This window comes from Myxocyprinus asiaticus, chromosome 48 (assembly GCF_019703515.2).
Source record: "Myxocyprinus asiaticus isolate MX2 ecotype Aquarium Trade chromosome 48, UBuf_Myxa_2, whole genome shotgun sequence".
Lineage (NCBI taxonomy): Eukaryota > Metazoa > Chordata > Actinopteri > Cypriniformes > Catostomidae > Myxocyprinus > Myxocyprinus asiaticus.
In genome coordinates this window covers 25,247,971-25,269,338 of record NC_059391.1, presented here as the reverse complement: position 1 = coordinate 25,269,338, position 21,368 = coordinate 25,247,971, and the positions used below count along the sequence as shown (strand labels likewise).

Sequence of the window (21,368 nt, the reverse complement as noted above, 5' to 3'; positions counted from 1 at the left end):
AAAAAAGGCGTGCAAATCAGATTCTTTTTTTTTTTTAAATAGGAGCTGGGAAAACATGATTTGCTGGAAGTTTAATATGTGCCTCATGTTCAGACAATTAATCAAATGTAGTAAAAAAAAAAAAAAAAAAAAAAAAAAATTTTATATATATATATATATATATATATATATATATATATATATATATATATATATATATAATAACGAAGATTTTTAGAAGAATATCTCAGCTCTGTAGGTCCATACAATGCAAGTGAATGGTGATCAAAATTTTGAAGCTCACAAAGCACATTAAGGCAGCATAAAACTAATTCATAAGACTCCTGTGGTTAAATCCAAATCTTCAGAAGCGATATAAGTGTGGGTGAGAAACAGATACAATATTTAAGACCTTTTTTTTTACTATAAATCTACACTTTCACATTCTTGTGTTTTTGACGATTCACATTTCCGTGCATATCACCACCTACTGGGCAGGGAGGAAAATTTATAGTAAAAAAGGACTTAAGTATTGATGTTTCTCAGCCACACTCATCATATTGCTTCTGAAGACTTGGAATAAAACACTGGAGTCTTATTGATTACTTTTATGCTGCCTATATGTGCTTTTTGGAGCTTAAAAATATTGGTACCCATTCACTTGCATTGTATGGGTCTACAAAGCTGAAATAGTCTTCCAAAAATCTTTGTTTGTGTTCAGTTGAAAAATGTCATACACATCTGTGATGGCACAAGGGTGAGTAAATGATGAGAGAATTTTCATTTTTGGGTGTACTATCCCTTTAATAGATATGTAGAGAGGAACCACATTACAAACAGCTGATATTAACAGTCTTTATATATATATATATATATATATATATATATATATATATATATATATATATATATATATATATACCAGAAACCCAGGAATGACCCAGATGCTTTTCGATGCTCAAAGACACTTAAATATCGAGAGAATATCAGGCCAATCAAATGAGCATGTTTCTTTAAGAAATGTAACTTCTTTCACAGCACCTGTAGCCTAAACTTTATAATTTGGTAAACGTCATTACTCTGGAAAATACTTGATTTTATCACACTAAAATCAAGTTTACACTCAGGTTATATGTGTTCGAAACAGTGTGTATTTTAGTGTTTGTGGACTGGTCCCATTCACTTCCATTGTATATGCCTTTTACTGTAAACGAGGGACGAGTCGGGATTCGCGTCAAATGATCTTAACTTGTATTATTTAACTAGGAAGAAATAGCACATCGACTGTGTTGTCACACGGTACATGTTACTTTTCTCAGCGCTGGTCAGGATGTATCAATTACAGCCATTTGAGACTTGTAGGAAAGGATTTTAACAAACGAACATTAGAAAGTAACATTTGCTGTTCAGTAGAACAAACAATCCAGCTCCTCCTGAGAAACCGAGCATCGTTTTAAATAAGTTCGGCGCCCCCTGGTGGACAGAGATGAGAATTCATGCATGACTCTCCACAAAACGGATTTAAAGGAATAGTTCACCCAAAAATGTAAATTCTCTCATCATTTACTTACCCTCATGCCATCATAGAAACATATGATTTTCTTTCTTCTGCTGAACACAAACGAAGATTTTTAGAAGAATATCTCAGCTCTGTAGGTCCATACAATGCAAGTAAATGGTGATCAAAATTTTGAAGCTCACAAAGCACATTAAGGCAGCATAAAACTAATTCATAAGACTCCTGTGGTTAAATCCAAATCTTCAGAAGCGATATAAGTGTGGGTGAGAAACAGATACAATATTTAAGACCTTTTTTTTTTACTATAAATCTACACTTTCACATTCTTGTGTTTTTGACGATTCACATTTCCGTGCATATCGCCACCTACTGGGCAGGGAGGAAAATGTATAGTAAAAAAGGACTTAAGTATTGATGTTTCTCAGCCACACTCATCATATTACTTCTGAAGACATGGAATAAACCACTGGAGTCTTATTGATTACTTTTATGCTGCCTATATGTGCTTTTTGGAGCTTAAAAATATTGGTACCCATTCACTTGCATTGTATGGGTCTACAAAGCTGAAATAGTCTTCCAAAAATCTTTGTTTGTGTTCAATTGAAAAATGTCATACACATCTGTGATGGCACAAGGGTGAGTAAATGATGAGAGAATTTTCATTTTTGGGTGTACTATCCCTTTAATAGATATGTAGAGAGGAACCACATTACAAACAGCTGATATTAACAGTCTTTTATATTTTACTGTCAACATTTTCTAAAAAGAGTACAAATCAAGGAGGCATATGTTTATGCTACAAATGTAATTTTTATTCATTTAAATATTATGCAAATAAAGGGTCTATAATGATCCACAGAAAAGACATGCGTTGACTCATTTTTAAAATGTGTATATATATTTATATTTGTCCAGCAGAAATCTATCCAGAGCGAAGACTGAAACCTCTGACAACAATAAAGACCTTTACATTCATAGAGTTGTGTATTTGTGTGTGTGTGTGTTTGCCAGAGGACACAGCTGAAGATTTATCCAAAACGGTCAAGTGATAAAAGTGTACAGTATTTGAGATCCATATTCAAACTTCAAAAATTAAAATGCTTTTTTTTTCTTATAAAAACTTCCATTTCAAAAACAAGAACCTGGATACATTTCTACTTTTCGAAATTAACATTATACTAATAAAAAAAAAAGGGGCAAAAGAGAAGAGAAAACAAAGAAAACACAAAAGGAGAAAGAAAAAAACACAAACCCCAACCTTTAAGGAATAGTTCTCTCAAATATTAAAATTCTGTCATTTACTCACCCTCATGTCGCTCCAAACTTTGTATGACTTTTTGTTTTTCCATGGAACACAAAAGGAGATATAAGGCAGTCTCAGTCACCATTCACTTTCATACAATTGTTTTTCCATACAATGAAAGTTAATGTCATTTTGTCTAATATTTCCTTTTGTGCTGGAACTTGAGGGTGACTAAATGACAGAATTTAAACTTTTGGGCAAACTATCCCTTTTAGAAACTGTAATAAACCATCTTGCATTTTTCATAGTTTCCCAAGTGGATTCCAGCATCTTTATCTCTTAACGCCACACTGAAGCACTAAACACAACACACACACATCTGGCATAAAAAAGGTCTGGCGATATTTACACTTTATTTACAAAACTGGTTAATTGTGTGTGTGTTTGTGGTTCATATGTATGCTTGATGTAAGCTGGTGTATGGTGCAGATGTAAGTGTTTACCAATTCTATAAATTCTATACTGATAGATCTTTATTGCTTACACTTTTTCTTATTTTTTGCCTTTTTCAATAAAAAAATTTGTTCAATCTAATATTACACAGATTTGTTTTTTTCACCTTAAATCTTTGTTCTCCTCTGAAATGTGGTAGAATAAATCTCTAACTCTTATGTTGAAGTTAAGTGCACTTATCCCAAAACTAGGAGTCTATCAACACGTTTTTCACTTTCATAAAAAGTTGTTAAAGTGACGCATCTGATTCAGACAGGTCAACTTCTCTGCCACAGATTTAGTAAGATCTGCTGCCTGTGAATATTTTAAACTATCAAAACCAGTGAAACACATTTTTATGCTCAACTGGCCTTCTAGAGTTACAGAACGATCTAGATATATCAGGTGAGTGGGCTGGTCTGCTGTAAGAGCTGTGCTGATTGGTCCAGACTGGGTTTGACAGACAGGTCATTAGCCCTGTGTTTTGGCACTGGGGGACTTGCGCTTTTGCAGGAACAGCTTGAATAAAAGGAAACAAACACTGTTAAAAATCTTGTGTGTATGTTAATGCCACGTGACAATTTTGACAGTTTAGCTTGGCCCACGCATGTGATCTCTAAGCCACGCCCCTCACTCCACCCTGTCTGCTGATGTCACTGGCTCTTGTAGGCACTGCCGTACTTGACTCTGTATTTATTAATACGCTGGAAGTGAACGGTTTCGGGGTCACAGGTGGTGGAGCAGGGTACTAGACCCTCCCGCCCTTCTCCCATCAACCACCTGCTGTTTTCAGCAGCCATGTCTCTGGTCACATGCTCCTTTACCCACCGCTGAGTCCACGCCTGAAACCGCTCATGTAAGCGCGTGCTGACGCGCTCGTGAGACTGAGAAAGAGAGAGAGAAAAAAAAGAAAGAGGTAAATCGCTATGCAGAGGGCCAGTAAATGCCTATTCACACTGAACACAAATTTTCAATGCGACAATATTTAAAAAATATATAACTAATGGACACTGCACAAATTATGAAAATAAAAAAAAATTAAAAAATAACTGAAGCAATATTTTAAAGCTAAATAACACATTCCAATTGATCCCTTCACACAACTAGCAAAAATGTAAAACATTTTCGCTGCTACAATTCTTTTTAAAAATAAACAGTCCATTCCAATGGATTCTACACAAAATCCAAAAAAAATGTAATAATTCTGACAATATTTTGAGGCAAAAAAATTATTTCCAACCCCATTGCACAAACTGAACTCAATTTTTTGCTGTGACAACATTTAAAAAATAAACCCATTCTAATTGACTGTATTGCACAAAATGCGAAAATTAAGTACACATTTTCGATGCGACAATATTTAAGAAACAAAGTATACCAACTGCCCCGTTACACAAATTACGAAAATTGTATTTCTTTTTTTTGTTGTGACAATATTTTAAAGCTAAAAAATACATTCCAATTGGCCCCTTTAGGGCGGGCGTACATGGTGCAATTTTCGGCTGCCATGTGAGCTCCCGACCGATTTTGTCCAGTTGGGAAAGACTGCATGGAAATCGTTGGTGCTCATGTGGTTGCTGCTTGCATAATGTGAGAGGAATTACGAGCAGCTCACGACCTCCTAATAATTTTTAAAATGTCTAAAAAATTTGTCCGCAGTTGGCTTAAATTCATGAGGTGTATGCGGTTGAACGAGCTGATTTGATGATCTATCTGAAGTTGACCAATCAAGAGAAAGTGTTACAACTCACACGATCAACGAAAACTGAGTGTTTATAAAGCTTTTACACATTTGGAGAAACAGTTGTTTAAACTGCGTTTTTCCCATATTTTTCACGACCACATCACTGGGAAGGATTCTACAGCAAGGCCATGCTGTTCTCTGCTCTTCAAACAAATCATTTGCCATACGGGTTGCGCTAGAAAACAATCTTTATCACTCTGACGGACAGAGTTTCCGTCATGATCTATTTTTATTCATCACACTTGCATTCATTTCAGTTCTAGGGTGACATTAAGGTGGTATAGCATCTGTTTTAATTGTATATACACAATAGTGGATATGTGATAGATTTTTTTTCAACTCACCAAGCACGAGTCTGGTGAAACCAAGGACTTCTAGGTTGAAAGTTCTACCTGTCAATTAACCTCGGCACTAAAACAAGATTTTTAAACTTTACTACGTGCGGCTTTAAAGTGCATTCACATGGACAAGACCTCACGAATCTTCTTCAGTATGTCTGCTATCAACATGCAAGCAGTGACACAGATGAGAACGACGAAGCCTTCAGCTACAGCTGAATAATACCGGTAGCATACTCCACTAAAATAACTCCAAATTCTGCACTAAATGTCATTTTTGCCCTTTAAATCCAAGCATAACTGGCATAAACATTGCATGAATTTTCGTAATTTTGTGTGCTTTATTACCATGAAGTAACTGGCAACAACACACTGATGTTATGATTGATGTATGCAGTCATGAAATCACTCAGCCTCCCTTCGAAATCTTAATCTGTCAAATGTCGGACAGCATTCGTAATAATTATCCATATATATATATATATATATATATTCCTTTAACTTGTATTGAACCTCAAACATTCCTTCTTTAACAGTCAAGAAAAGTATGCTGAGATTTTTACCTGGTGGGCTCTCAGCAGTGCTGTGCGTCTGTACATGTAATCTTCTGATTTAAAGACGTACACCATCTTATACGAGTTCAGTTTGAACATACACTCCATCCTCATGCTCTCTGGGTTCTCCTTTCTGCCTCCATCCTTCACCGCCTCCTCCTGAGACTTACGGCCACGCTGACACTTACGGATTTGCCGCAGGTTCCTACGGAAACAAGGAGAAAGATGGATAAAGACAGCAACAACAGATGTGGATGAATGAGGTATATATTTATCTATAAGAAGCTCAACTCTGCTGGATAAATACAGTATGATTGCTAAAATTCAGCTGTTGGCTGCAAGATGCAGAAGTCAAAGGCCAATAATCATAGGTACCTTGGCAGAAACACAGGCTTCTGGGCCAGATGATCCCTCAGTTCTGGAGATGTGAAATCAGCTGACAGATACCGCATGACGTAATCTGACCAGCTCTACACACACACAGTCAAAATACACTTTAGTATAAGAAAACTCAACACACACTAGACACAAACAATGCTGAAAATTGACAAATGATAGTAATATCTATCTGTCTGTCATTTCTGTGTATATTCAGAGTTTAAGTGCCGTGGTTCACCTCTATCTCCACAAGCTCATCTGAATTCTCCTCTTCTGTGTCCAACAGCTCCACTGTCAGCTGAACATTCCCTTGGTCCTTCATAAACATAACCTGGAAAGAGAGACAATGAAAATAAGATTGGATACTGTAAGACTCAGACTTTCCATGAGCTGATGTTTAAATTGTACCTTAAAGCAGTTTTCGTCAGACATGAGATGTTCGGCTTTGCGCTGGTAAGACGTTTCCGCTGCTGCTCTGCTACTCTGAGTGAGCAGAGATCCACCTGTGGCTGAGTGACTGCTTTCATTCAGGTACAGTTCAGTCACATGAACACAAATCTCTTCATTCACTATGTGCTGGAGCTGCAGAGAGACACAAAGAGAGAACAAGTGACTTTTTTTTTTTGTGATGCATAACCTTTTGACTTCCAATTCAATAAACTTGCTGCATGTTGTCAGCGCATCCTAGTGCTGTAAATCTTACTTTTAACTTTTCAGATAATTTTACCATTTCTTCATCTGGCAAAATGCTAGAGCTGACTGTTTTAAAGCGTTACTAACCTGTCTGACAATGTTCTGGATGAGTTTGTCCATGGTGAAGGCGATGTAGGCATGAATGGTGAACATCTCTCGGAGAGAATCTTCATACTGAGATGCCTCTATATTCCCATCCAACAGATTACGCACCATCTCTAGAAACGCAGAGTAATAGTCCTCCACATCCACGTCCACTGCAAGAGATAGACAAAAAGAGTGTTTTTAAAATCAGTCCAACACATTTCTATCAGATAGATGTACCTTTATTCAAAAGGAAACAAATATTTTCAACTTTCTCCATCTCTAACACAAATTTTTTCTGCGTGGGCGGGCAAAAATAATATTAACTAATAATATCACAGACTGCTTTTTTACAATCCAGTCAAATCCTTGCCCGCCCTACATTATTTTCCCTGAATATTCGGTTTCACTCTGAAATCCATCATAACAGAAGTTAAATGCTTTGTGAATGCCTTTTCACTTTGGCTTTAATAACAGATCTAAAGAGCCGCTTTGAGCATGTTTTTGTGTCCGCCTGCTCTCTTTTTCCATCGTTTTTCTATCTAAACATGTGGTAGATGTACGTCTTTGATCGTTGTGCCTCATCCAGCTGTTTTTTCAGCATCTCGCACAGGAGTAGGGATGTAAAAAGTACTGGTTCTTTGGTCCCAAGTCAATACTAAAATAACATGATACCAGTGTTTTTGCAGTACTGGTAGTACCAAGCACACACTCAGTTTGATACCTGCGTGCGGTCTGATTTGCACAAGGATGCTTTTAAATGCGCACACATGAATTTTGACATATTTGGGACAAAAAGTTAGCAAAATTAATCTAATTCAAATTGTGATAGGTCCTAGTACGAGTATTAATTAAATATAATGTCTGCATGTGCTGCATGCTTTACAGTGAATGTATGAAGCCGCTCATATGCTAAAATCACTGCAAAAAGAGCATCACACATGCTGTGCATGTTGTAATAGATGACAGAACAGAGTGCTTATTCACTGTGATGTGTGTAGTTCCTGCAGACTATTTAATTAAATAATAAGTTAAAGGTGTCAGGCTACCATCAAAAACACACAAAACTGAAAAGCCATCTTGTAAAAATAAAAGCTAAAAAAACAAACCCTAAACTAAAAAAAATGAAAGAGCACATATTATGGTTTTTCAAATATTACCTTTCATGTAGTGTGTTATATAGCTGTTTGTGAAAGTAAAAAAGTCTGCAAAGTTTCAAAAATCAAAGTGCACGACAAATGGAGTTATTGACTCCCAAAAGAAAGAACCGATTCTGAACACCTGAAACGAGTCGTTAGTAATTCCAAACTTACTTCCTGTACTAACCTACTTAATTTGGTAACAAAATAATCTGCCTCTGGTCTTCATTGGCTGCTTGCGAACAGCTTTGACCCGCCCTCAAACACTACACTAAGCGGTAGACCAATCACAACAGATTGGGACATCTGACCAATCAGAGCAGAGTAGGCTCTCTGAAAGGAGTTTGGAATGAATCCTTTAGAACGGATCATTGAACGAGTCGTTTTTGACACTGGGGAAAAAAAGGTAATGCTGCAATTTAAATTATGAGCAAATTAAAGTGTTTTTTGACCTTGGATGCGTGTAAATCTATTGTATGAGACCTTTAAAGCAAAATTAGGCACGTTTAAAAACCATAATAGGTGTTCTTTAAATGGAAAACAGAAGATTTGGGAAAAAATAAAAAGTTTCATTGGGCCCTACTTGAAAAAAACTTCCAAGCAATGTTTACTTAAATGAAAAACACCAGAAGAAAACATGCATTTGTTTTAATTTATTATTTACATTTATGTTACTTTTTAAATAGGCTAAAAAAAGTGTGTTCAATGGCATATTATTCGTTTTTCAATTCTAGAATTGTGAAATTTTACTGGTATGAGTACAGACTATTGAAATTTTTATATTGTGACAACCCTTCACCAGAGTGCTAAATTGTTTTGACACTGAGTCAGGTAAAAACACTTGAGACACCAGCATTCTGTTATATGATTTGCGTCATGATTTTTTTAAGCGCAAGAATGGGATCGATCTGATTGGAAGTATTTATTTATTTAGTGTAAAATTATAACATTATACTTTCCGTTATATTACCCTGGCATTAATTTAAAAAAACTAATTGCCACCACTGCAATGAGGTTTCTATTACAGCAGCTGAGGGAGTGACAGTAAATATGACATCTCTTTTTCTTTTGACTGCCGTAATCCACCGCTCTCTAATTTCTTATGGAATTCTGTTATGGAAAGTCGTGAAAACCTAATAGTGGATTCTCTATTATGCTATTAGAGCAAATGGGAGAGCAAAAATAGTATTTGCTGTGGATTCACTGCAATAGAAGTTAACCCAGCCACACTTTACTTCCAGACTCCAAGCCAGGAAATGTAAAAAGGGTCCATAGAATAGTTTCAGGGGCATAGCCACAAGGGTGGCACGGGGTGACAGCTGCCACCCTAAATAGAGGCTTTGCCACCCCTCTTGTCACCACAAATTCAACCAATAATATATCGATTATTTGTTTCACAGTCTTTAGAGTTCATTAAAGTCTTTTTTTGTTGTTACTCAAATGAGACACTTACAGAGTCTGACACAATCACACATACATAACCATGGCAAACCTTCAGTCCTAGAATCTGAGGACTACAAAGTTACATAATGGTAAGGCACAAACAAGAAAATGTAAATATGGCAAATTCTGATAGTTCAATCAACAATACCCCCCCCCCCCCAAAACCCGTTCTGGACAATTTGAGAGTTATTCAGTCCAAACGTAGTCAGTCCTTCACCCTCCACAATGCATGCTGGGTACCCGACAGTTCTACAGTATGTATTGTTGTTTAAACTTCGATGTGCTCACTTTAAAAGCACATTTCTGATATGGACTATAATTCGCAATAGTTGTAGTACATGCTATTTTTATGTTCACTGTAACAATCTAACCATGTTAGTTGTAGTATATATCATTTCAGTCATATAAAGGCGCATTTCTGCCCCCAGCAGTAAGTGTAAATGCAGATCGGTAGATGAACAGTCTGATCAGAGCATGTATGGTGGAACAGCCCAGAATGCGCTTGTCCAGAGAGGAGATGAGAATGTAAACAGAGACAGTAGGTAAATCTCCACACATCTAAAATACCAAAGCAAACATTTCATTTGAGTTGCGTATTCTAGCTGGCAGATGTAAAGTTTTCGAATCAATTGTCATTTTTGAACTTGCATCTATGTTGAGAAATACCCAATTTTTTATTATTTAAATATATATATATATATATATATATATATATATATATATATTTTTTTTTTTTTAATCTTGATCTTAAATTGTTGGCAATTAAGTTTTGACATCTCCGAGATTAGCTGAACAACAGACTTGATCTCCGGATTAATTACTAATTAATTTTAAAAGGTAATGTTAAAATATCTAAGCAAACATTAAGATGGCATATCAATTAAATGTAAATGTGAGCTAAATAATTTTCATTGGGCAGCAGTGTTCATTGTGTACGCTTCTCTTCACCCCCTCTCCCACTCTACTTGTTTCGGTGCCACTTGGCTCAACATGCAAAACTGATATTACAATATTTATAGTTACAGAACATTTAATGAAAAAATAAGTGGCATTTTATTTAAGTGCAATCACTTTCATAAAAACTATGTAACTATATAATATAATATCAGGGAAACACCTTTTGCATGTCCAGTAGGACCTCATGGTATGCCCATTGTTAACAACAGTGTTGTCATAATTCTTCACTTAGATTAGATCAGGAAGTAAATTTAAAGGGATACTTATGAAAATTCTGTCATCATTTACTCACTCTTAATTTGTTCTAAACCTATATGACCTCTGGCATTACAGTTATTGTAAATATTATCTATTTACATAGTATGTGTAATATTAGTCATGTGCTCATTGAATAATATTCATTTATTCAAAATATTACCTAAATTGACTGAGTGATGCAGGTAGTGGTCAGTGAAGTGTCCTCATATAGGCTGTAGTTTGCAGTCCTGTGTTGGTAGTCTATTGACTGAAATGCTGCAGGCAATAGTCACTCTCTGGCTGGTATAGGCTGCATGAAGTCATCACTTAACAACACAGACTTTATGCCTATAAATTAGTGATTGAATAGTGTTTGAAGCTTTCCCATTGATAAATTCTGTTTGACTCAAACAGAATTTAAAATCACATCTGAAAGCTCTAATCCTTCAATGTGATTTCTTATAGGCTCAATTAATCTTATGCTTTAATATGGAGGTAGTATGAAGATCATACTGTAATATCATGATGTTACTGCTTTTAGACCACTTCACAAATCTTGTGATATTCTACATATGGAACATTGTAATTTGACTATTTATTTAGCGCATTTGAACTGAACTGAGAGCAGTTTACACTCACTGCCACAAATTTACCTCTACAACAGACTCCCATCAGGAGCAGGTTCCTGCTCAAGGTCTCTTCAACACACAGGAGCAGCTGAATTTTAACAGCTCTGTCTCCTGAGCTCCTGCTGCACTAACTCATTAATGCTGTTAATCCTGACAATGCAACTGCAATAAAATATATACAGTATACACCGGTCAGCCACAACATTTAAACCACCTGCCTGGGGCCTGGGTAGCTCAGTGAGTATTGACGCTGACTACCACCCCTGGAGTCGATTTCAAATGCGGAGTCTCCGCAGTGTCATGCACAACAAGCCACGTGATAAGATGCGTGGATTGGCGATCTCAGAAGCGGAGGCAACTGAGACTTGTCCTTTGCCACCCGGATTGAGGTGAGTAACCACGGCACCACGAGGACCTACTAAGTTAGTGGGAATTGGGCATTCCAAATTGGGAGAAAAGGGGATAAAAAAAAAAATATAAAAAAAAACTAATATTGTGTAGGTCCCCCTCGTGCCGCCAAAACAGTGCCAACCCACATCTCAGAATAGCATTCTGAAATGCTATTCTTCTCACCACAATTGTACAGAGCGGTTATCTGAGTTACCGTAGACTTTGTCCTCTCTCATCAATAAGGCATTTCCGTCCACAGAACTGCCGCTCACTGGATGTTTTTTGTTTTTGGCACCATTCGGAGTAAATCCTAGAGACTGTTGTGCATGAAAATCCCAGGAGATCAGCAGTTACAGAAATACTCAAACCAGCCCGTCTGGCGCCACTGAGAGAGGTCAACAGAGAAAGGCCAGACTGGTTCAAACTGACAAAGTCTATGGTAACTCAGAAAACCGCTCTGTGCATTTGTGGTGAGAAGAATATAATCTCAGAATGCTATTCTGGCGCTGTTTTGGCAGCACGAGTGGGACCTACACAATATTAGGCAGGTGGTTTTAATGTTGTAGCTGATCGGTATATATATACTGTGTGTGTATATATATATATATATATACACACACACACACATACATACACACACACACACACTTAAGTGGTGTGTTGCCACCCCTTATTCTGCTCTTGCTCCCCCTTTGCCACCCCGTGTATAAAATCCTGGACACGCCCCTGAATAGATTCTATACTCACTGGGCTCCTTCAGACGCAGCTGTATGGCGGTATTTTCATTTTTGTCCCGTTTGAGTCCGAGCACCTCCCTCTCCCACTCACGCTCTCTCAGGTCCTCTTCGATCTGCCGTTCGGCCTGCGTGCAGAGTCGCAGCAGCCGCGAGCACAGTGTGTTGTGCAACCGGAGAAATATGTACCAGTTATTATTCACGAAGAACAGATTGTACGCGTCCTCGCAGGAGTGAAGCCGTTGAGCCGTGGACGAGCTAAAGAGCAGTTTGGACTTTGTCGGGCTGCCGCCAACTCCTCCCGTTAGCCCATTGTGCTTCTTTGAAGCTCCCTCTTCAAGGTCCACGTCTTCCTCATCATCCTCTTCCTCAGCATCTGACAACACCCCCCGCTGGAAAAATAGCAAGTCGGGGATAAAATGGTAGATGATTTGTTTGATCTTGTATTTGTCCTCTTTGTTAATGCTGCTCTGGCGTTTCACATGGTGGATGATCAAAGCTGCCGCGTCTTCTAGAATCTGGCGGTCGTCGTAGGTCAGTGTCAGGTGAGGGCCACTAGGGGGCCTGCTACTGTCCTCCGAGGCCTGTTCCTGCCGCTAAACAAACACACAACTATCAACCATCTTTTCTTTGAGAACAAACCCTTGTAACCTCCTCTAGATGATAAAGAGCGTCTCACCTCATCAAAAATGCTCTCGATCTCATTGAGAAGTGTTTTAGAGCGTAGAACTTTAGTGTCATTCTGTTTGAAATTAATGCCTTGATGGTCCAGAGATTTCAGGTAATATTTCTCATTCTGCTCCCTCCAGATCTTGTTAAAACCCCGTTGAGCTTCACGCCACTCTTCCTCTTTCAACTTAAGCCTGAAAAAGAGTGTGAAGAGAGACACATCAGCACTACATCACTTCTCCTTAACTTCACTGGCACAGGTAATGCTAAAACTTGTATAGTACCTCTAAAACTTGCAATAATGTGATACTTCATCGACAACAACAACTTATTGGCAAACTTGGGGACCGTGTCCACCAGGCCGATTAAAAGAAGTGTTGGAAAAATCTATTTATGCTGTGTATATTCTCTCTAACCTCTTGAGTACAATGGGCACAGACACGGCTGGGTTCTTCTTCAGCCCGTCGATGATATCTAGAGCTTTGTCACCATATATCCTCTGAATGGCTTTCCGGTGGATAATCTCAGAGGAGCCGCCCAAAGTGTTGTCCAGCCGGAATTTCACCTGCTCTTCTGCAGACATCCGAGAGAGCTTCTTTTGAATTGACTCCAGTACACGAATGGTGGCCAGGTTAGTTTCCAAGACGACATCCAACTACAGTGAGAAATCAACACCATTGTTAAAGGAATTTCCAATACAAGTTTAGCTCAATTGCCAGCATTTGTGGAATAATGTTGATTACCACAAAAAAAAATAAAAAAAAAAAAAAAAAATAAAAAAATTACACTCATCCCATCTTTTCCTTAAAGGCAAAAATCGAGGTTAGTGAGGCACGTACGATGGAAGCCAATGGGGCCAATTTTTGGAGGGTTTAAAGGTAGAAATGTGAAGTTTTAATTTTATAAAAGCACTAACATTAATTCTTATGATAAACTAATATATTATTTGAGCTGTAAAGTTGTTTAAAGCATTGCAGGGTTTACAGTGTTAGGTGGTCATGGTCACGAAGTTGTTAAACTGGATATAACTTTACACAGAAAAGGTTAGTAGGTGATTTTATCACACTGAAATCCTGTTAACACAATTTTTATAACTTGCGAATATACTTTGAGTATTTTAACAGATTTTTGCTTCTTTTTAAAGCTGTACAGTGTAACTTTGTACTCTAGCAACATCTGTGGTTGAAACTTAAAATTGCAAGCAATTTGCAGAAGGACACTTTATGTCAGTTGTGTTTCGGCACTGTTCTTCTGGTAGATGAATCTCATAATTTAAGATACTGAACAAACTTGTTTTGAACACGGAATATTCTTTTAAAAAGATGGGCATCACACAAGCATTTTATGACCAGCAAAAAAAGAACTTACTGAGTGTGTGGAAGTGTCTCACCTCAAATTGCTCATCCTCACATCTGTACATGTGCTCTTCATACTGAGTCTTTTTAGAGCTGACGAAGGTGGAGTCCTCAGACCAGGAGGGAAAGGAAACCCAAGTATCATTCAGCACCTGATAGATTCAGATGAAACCAAAATCAGTCTATAAATGATCATCACATTTCTCTCTAACTTTAAAACCTTCTAACAAAGGAACATTAGAACACTATAATTCAGAAATCAGTATAAAAAAAAAAAACAGTATCTGCCAATCTGGTCAGTGATTCAACGCAGGTCATGGGATTTTTTAGGTTAAGTTCTACCTCACCTCTTTACAAAGTGGTGTTCTCCCTGTGCATTTGGGCAGCTGATAGCTCTTGGGTAAAGCTCTGTAACTCGAACCCAGACGTTTGCATGAGGCATAGTCAATTTCCATGGCGATTCCCTCAGTGGCTCTTTCTTTAGGGTATGTCTCCATGTGTGACATCTCCTTATAGCCAAGAAAGTTCTTAAACCAGGTAAACAGCTCAGGAAATTTGCTAAAAAAAAAAAAAAAAAAAAAGACAAACCAAATGATTTGGTTAATTATTTAAGAATTTAAAATACAAACATGATACTGCAAAATAAATACAATGAAACATGAATTACTGCTATTAATGGTAAAGGGACATTAAATATTTTCTTAGAAGAAATTTTATCTCCACTTTAACCCAGATTTACCCCAGGAATGGAACCACAAGTTGAACCAGCTCAGCACGTGAAATAATCTCTTGGTTAAAAAGGACCAGGCACCGCAGGAAGTTGTCAAAGGCCTCAGCACTCTGCAATGCTTTCCTCACCTACAAAATATCATTAATGTCAGTCAATATGAAATAACTAGGCCTTTGAGATAAAAACAACAACAACAACAACGTTAATCCAGTACAACTCACTTTGTCAAAGAAAAGAGACTCTGTTCCTCCATGTTTGCTGGCGTCGGCCACAGATGAATCTTTAAGATTCAAAAACTTGGGCTTTTTCTGAAAAAGTGACAACGGTTTGAGAAATCAAGCAAGTGGAAAACAAATGAAACAGATCACAAAATGAAGATGTTTTAGATCAATAGGCTGAAAGGAGAATCCCACATCTTTTGATCATAGTTTTCATGATAAGTGTATTTTTAAAAATCATTTTAAAGATATTGCACAAAGAGCAATTTCTAGTCAATGAAATATTGTAGAGCTCGCATAATTAGGTTAAAAAAATCATTCTAAAAGAGACTGCGCTCACAAAGAGCAATTTTGAGCTGATGAAATATTTTTGAGCTGCCCATAACTAGTTTGAAAATCATTCTGTAGAGAATGCACTCGAATAAAAGCAATTTCTAGCTGATTAAATACTGTATTGTTCAGCTGTGCATAACTAGGAAACTTTGTATTCTTTTTAACATCTTTTTCATGACTTTACCAGGCCTTGAAATCACAATTTTAAAATTCCCTGATATATTTTCAGGTTTGACATGACCGTGGAAACCCTGTGTGGTTGTTTTAATGTTTGTAGCGGCAGTGTACCTTCACAGGTGGAGTGACAGCTGTAGTCGAGTGTCTGCGTATCTGGCAGCCGTTCTGATTAGGCCTCTGTTTGTTATTGAGCTGCGGTTTTTTGACCGTTCCACCGTGATCGTTACGCACGGATTCAGCCTTCTCTGCTGTTGTCTTGCCAAGCAACTAGAAGAAATGCAGAGAGAAAGAAAATGACAATTAAACCGTCACTTTGTGCTGTATTTAAACAGCAGATGACACCACGCGTCAAGATGTGACAGTTGGTTCATCTTGTTTTTTAGAATGTTCAGGTAATTTTGAATTAGATTCTAAAACTAATTCTAAAACTCTAGAATTCTAAAGCCGTGACTACTGATATATATATAGATGAAGTTACTGTTTACAAACAAATGCACCACTCCAACACTTTCGGGTTCTTTTGGAAGACCAGAAAAGACCTGTGTTCAAAAGGCGCTTTGCACAAATTGAGCTTAAAATGCCCCCAAAAAATGTTGTTTGTGGGGTTGAAATACTTTGTTTCGATCAAATGAATGGCGATTTGGGCTTCTTTAAATTTCCATCGGGATCGTTGGATCAGGAAAAACTCAGGATTTGACATAAATCATGATATTTCATGGATCACCATCATTGTCATCACATCTGCTCTATTAGACTCAATTGATCTGCAGCTGCTTTTGGTGGATTTGCACTTGTTTTCACAAAGAAATCACACAAATCGGATCAAAAACGGCTTTTTTTTAATTTGCAAAGTGCAATTGCTGTGACAGATATGAGGTCAAATATGATCTAAAGTTGATCTTATATTAAGAAAACCCATCGAAGCTTGGGACTCCGTCTCCACCATCGCAGCGCATAGACTACAGTCTGTTAAAGGATTTGCAAATAAAAATAATGTCATACTGCTAAAATTATGTCTTTGCATGTATTTTGAATGCAGTAAGTAACAATTATTACATTATTATTATCATTATAATTTGTTTACAAATTACAACAATATTTAAGTTGACTGGGTTCCACAAAATAAAGAAAACTGGCTTCTTTTCTACTGATGACATTCACTGGAATTGCTGTTAATTTTGCTGCTACATTATCCAGTAGACTAGTTAACAATAAAGTTTTTCTTAATAGGCTATACATTTGTATTAAAATAATGTGTAGTTGAAGGTTTGTGTTTCTTTACATATAAAAGAGTACCCCCAATTAGTATCACAGAGTGAGGTAAAGATATTTTAAACTGATTATGAAAAAACAACAACACTGTTATCGGACCGGGATCGGTATCGGCCGATACTGAGATTTCAGGTATCAGAACTGGATTGGAAGAGGAAAAGTGGTATCTGTGCATCCCTAGTCATGGGACAAAAATGTGAAGAGTGAAAATGAGTGACAATTTTGCAAATCTGCAAAAAGATTTCAATGTTTTTTTCAAACTTTGAAAGTAAGGCACAAACATTTAAAGTAAATGGGTCCAATACATAAAACATTAAATACACATTGTTTTCAAAAGTATAGCCTCAATACTAGGGATGCACGATACCACTTTTTCTCTTCCGATCCGATTTCAATATCTGAAATCTCAATATCAGCCGATAACGACACCGATCTGACACCAGTGTTGTTTTTTACATAATCAGTTTAAAATATCTTTACATTATTGTGTGGAACTAACTGGGGGTACTCTTTTATATGTACAAAAACACAAACCTCTAACTACACATTATTTCAGTATAAATGTATATCTTATTAAGAAAAACTTTATTGTTAAATGGATAATGGTAGCAGCAAAATTAACAGTAATTCCAGTGTAAGTCTTCAGTACAAAAAGATGCCAGTTTTCTTTGCAAACTTTTTCAACTTGTATCTGGACTTATAAAGGATTCAGATCTCTTTTTTGTTTAATTTAGTTGCAAGATACCAGTTAAGTTTTCTTTCACACAGTTATTTTTTGAACCCATTCAACTTAAATATTGTTATAATTTGTAAATAAACAATTATAATATTGATAATAATAAATGATTATTATAATTATTGTTGACTTTTGGAATGTTAAATACAACAGTAATATATTCAATCGTGTACCTTTAACTTTAAAACCCTCTGACTTCTATTTTGACTAATCGGAAGACTCCAGAAGTCCTGTAAGTGTCTGCATTTTGGCTAATTCACAGTAGTTTAATTTGCTTCTTATTCAAATTCTGGTAAAATGCTCTTCCGGTGCCGTTATAAATGCATATTATAAGTGAACCGAACTATTGAGCATCTACATCTGAGATGTTGTTCGTGTGTAGAGCTCAAATATTGCACACCGCTGTGAAGGTTGAAAATAGCCACGAGAACTTCACCAGCCTGCTTGATAGTGCTAATGTGTGTGTGTCAACAGAGCAGCGCCATTCACTAACGCGCTAGCGCTGCACATGCATACTGTATATTTACTTGTTAAACACAGCCTTTTGCGATTCACAGAGCTATCGCTTGTCTTTAAGTGGCTTTGAATAAAATACACAAGTCAGATGGACTACTTTTTATGTTTTTTTGGCTTTTGGTTTTGGTGTTTTTATGTTTTTTATGTGATTTTTGGAGATTGACAGTAACGAACGTGACTAAAGCCACCTTTTCACTGCATCCGACGATAGACCGCAAGTCATTAATTTCCAATGGAGAGTCGCACGGGGGCTGCATGAGATTCCCACCGTCTCTGGATGCAACATTTTCGGATCCGATTTGAGCCGACTCGTGCGACTAGACCGTATGCGACTGCACGACCGGAAATTATGTATTCATGCAAAACTATCAGGGCGAAGTGAGAAATAACAATAGATTTTTCTAAACTTTTTTCTAAATGCCTGCTACTTCTGTATTTTGGACAATTAATAATGTAGAAGAAATGCAGAAATGATTGTTTACGTTGCAAATATCACAAAAAGCTTTTGGAATTACAGTAAACGTGATTAAATTTGTACGTGTCATTTATTTCTGCACATGCAAAACCTACATATTTAAAATCGCATCTATGAATTTCCGATACAAAAAGAGTTAAAAAGAAATAGCTAACATGACTGAGTTTTCGGCTTTCATATTCTGTTTTTGAACAAGCTGTCGTGTTATCTCGTCCATCTTTAGATGCACAGTGAGAAATTCTTGGGAAAGTCCTTGAAATGGTTGGAATGAGGAGGAGGGCGTGGTCAGGGCGTGAGGATACATGCCCGGCGCTGAGTTGCCTAATCAGCGGGAGGGAGATAAGGGAAGGGCCGGGGACGCCAGAGAGAGAGAGAGAGACACACGCGGCCACTCTGTGTGTGTGTTTATGTTGCTGTGTTTTCAGTTTGACATTCTGTTTGATTAAAGTTTTGTTGTTTGTTACTCCAGTTCCCGCATCATCCTTTCCTGAACTGTTACACTGGTGCCGAAACCCGGGAAAGGAGGAAGGGCACGCTGTCCGGGAGAACTCGCCACTGCCGTCCGCCAGGAGGAGGAGCCGTTGCCACCCGCCAGGGGACGGAGGAAGCGCTGCCATCCGCCATGGGCTGGAGGAGTGGCTGTGAACCGGGTGGGCGGTGTGCTCGTGGGAGCCGAAGAAGAGCGTTTCTTATCTCTGTCTCTCCTCTCTCTCTCCCGCTTGCTTTTTCTCTCTCAGATTCTCAGGAGGTGGGGTGGACCATTGGGTGGCGGAACGGCCTGAAGGACAGCGTCTCCCATCCAGAGATGGGGGGGGGGGGGGGTTGTAAGCCAGTCCGGATTGCACCCCGGCCTGAATCGGGTGGTGGAGGAGTGTTATGAGGAGGAGGGCGTGGCCAGGCCATGAGGATACACATCCGGCGCTGAGTTGCCTAATCAGCGGGAGAGACATAAGGGAAGAGTCGGGGATGCCAGAGAGAGAGAGAGAGAGAGAGAGAGAGAGAGAGAGACACGTGGCTGCTCTGTGTGTGTGTTTATGTTGTTGTGTTATCAGTTTGATGTTCTGATTGATTAAAGTTTTGTTGTTTGTTACCCCGGTTCCTGCATCATCCTTTCCCGAACTGTTACATTGGTCTATACTTAATATTTGTGACATTGCTTCAACTTTAGTTTTTAAACCGGAAGAATGAAATGCCTCAATAAAACTGATCCCCTTAACAATAAACATAAAGGCTGCTATAATTGTTTTCAAATATGTGCAATAGGTACATATATGTTAAAATATAAAAAAAATGTGTTTTGGGGTTTCATGACTGTTTAAAACTGCAGTGCTGTCCATATCCACTATTGAAATCTACTGCTAAAAACAACCCGGAAGCATGGTTGCCTGCGATGTGACATCAGAATAATTTAATCTGTGTAGAACTGGATTGCTGACACAATGGTAAACTGTCAGCAGGAGGTCAAGCCACCGGAAGTGTTCGAGCAGCTAAACTGGTATGCCTAAGCTGCCATTGGTCCTCAATGACTGACAGCCGATACCTCTGCTGTTTCACCATCTCCGACCTCTGGATATGACAGTAGCATTTCGCCCCCTAGTGACAATCATGGCTGACTTTTAATTTGCTTGTTATTAATAACTTTTGCTGCATGGGAGGATCGTACGCAGATCACAATTTCATCCACCTGCCCCTAGAGCTACTGTCTGATATAGATCTACATAACTCGCTCAGGCATTCATGAAGCAGGAACAATTCCTGACTTTAAATAAATTACATGTGCAGGAATTTTGCGTTTAAGGCTGTATAAGCAGATTTCAAATTTAAAATCGGTGACTGAATGGCTAACGTTTACACTTTGAAATGAGATGATTTGCTATGAAGCCAGTAGGCCCACTGGAATGTCTGGGCATACAAATATGGCAGTACAGTAGCTTCAGTGTTATGATGCCATCAGCAGTCCAGTTCTACATTGTAGATCAATGGGCATGGCTCAAGTGGGCAGGGTCACAGAGGAGGCGGGGCCATGATCAAACTCACCACAGAGCTGTTGGCATCTGGCAGGAACTGGCCGAACTCTGAGAGCAGATCTTCCTGGTTCTTGAAGAGCTGAGCTACTTGAGCATAAACCTCCTGCTCCGTCAGGGTTGGTGTGTAGCTCCCGCCCCCTTCTTTAGCATTACGCTGCTCCTTCTGTTTAACAAACCACCACAAAACCAGCATTAGACACATAGAAAAATAACTACTAGAGTTAGAAGTAAAATATACACAACCAGTCAAAAGTTGGAACACACCTGTTCATTTATTACAATTTTATGCAAAATTACAAAATATTTA

At 37.9% G+C, this 21,368-nt stretch overlaps 1 protein-coding gene across 3 annotated transcripts in view; it reads right to left on the bottom strand.

Moving 5' to 3' along the window:
• Positions 1 to 2,145: 2,145 nt before the first annotated feature.
• LOC127437145 (paired amphipathic helix protein Sin3a-like) overlaps positions 2,146 to 21,368 on the bottom strand; it is a 28,662-nt gene continuing 9,439 nt past the window's right edge. For all 3 annotated transcript variants that reach the window (XM_051691850.1, XM_051691848.1, XM_051691849.1), the window contains 15 exons: positions 21,072 to 21,224; positions 16,147 to 16,302; positions 15,529 to 15,615; positions 15,317 to 15,435; positions 14,925 to 15,135; positions 14,613 to 14,729; positions 13,639 to 13,877; positions 13,233 to 13,416; positions 12,567 to 13,149; positions 7,028 to 7,197; positions 6,656 to 6,829; positions 6,486 to 6,578; positions 6,245 to 6,339; positions 5,879 to 6,074; positions 2,146 to 4,117 (listed from right to left, as the gene is read on the bottom strand). In XM_051691850.1, coding sequence (XP_051547810.1) covers positions 3,887 to 4,117; positions 5,879 to 6,074; positions 6,245 to 6,339; positions 6,486 to 6,578; positions 6,656 to 6,829; positions 7,028 to 7,197; positions 12,567 to 13,149; positions 13,233 to 13,416; positions 13,639 to 13,877; positions 14,613 to 14,729; positions 14,925 to 15,135; positions 15,317 to 15,435; positions 15,529 to 15,615; positions 16,147 to 16,302; positions 21,072 to 21,224 — 2,808 coding nt within the window. In that variant the 3' untranslated portion in view covers positions 2,146 to 3,886. The remainder of the gene's footprint in view (positions 4,118 to 5,878; positions 6,075 to 6,244; positions 6,340 to 6,485; positions 6,579 to 6,655; positions 6,830 to 7,027; positions 7,198 to 12,566; positions 13,150 to 13,232; positions 13,417 to 13,638; positions 13,878 to 14,612; positions 14,730 to 14,924; positions 15,136 to 15,316; positions 15,436 to 15,528; positions 15,616 to 16,146; positions 16,303 to 21,071; positions 21,225 to 21,368) is intronic.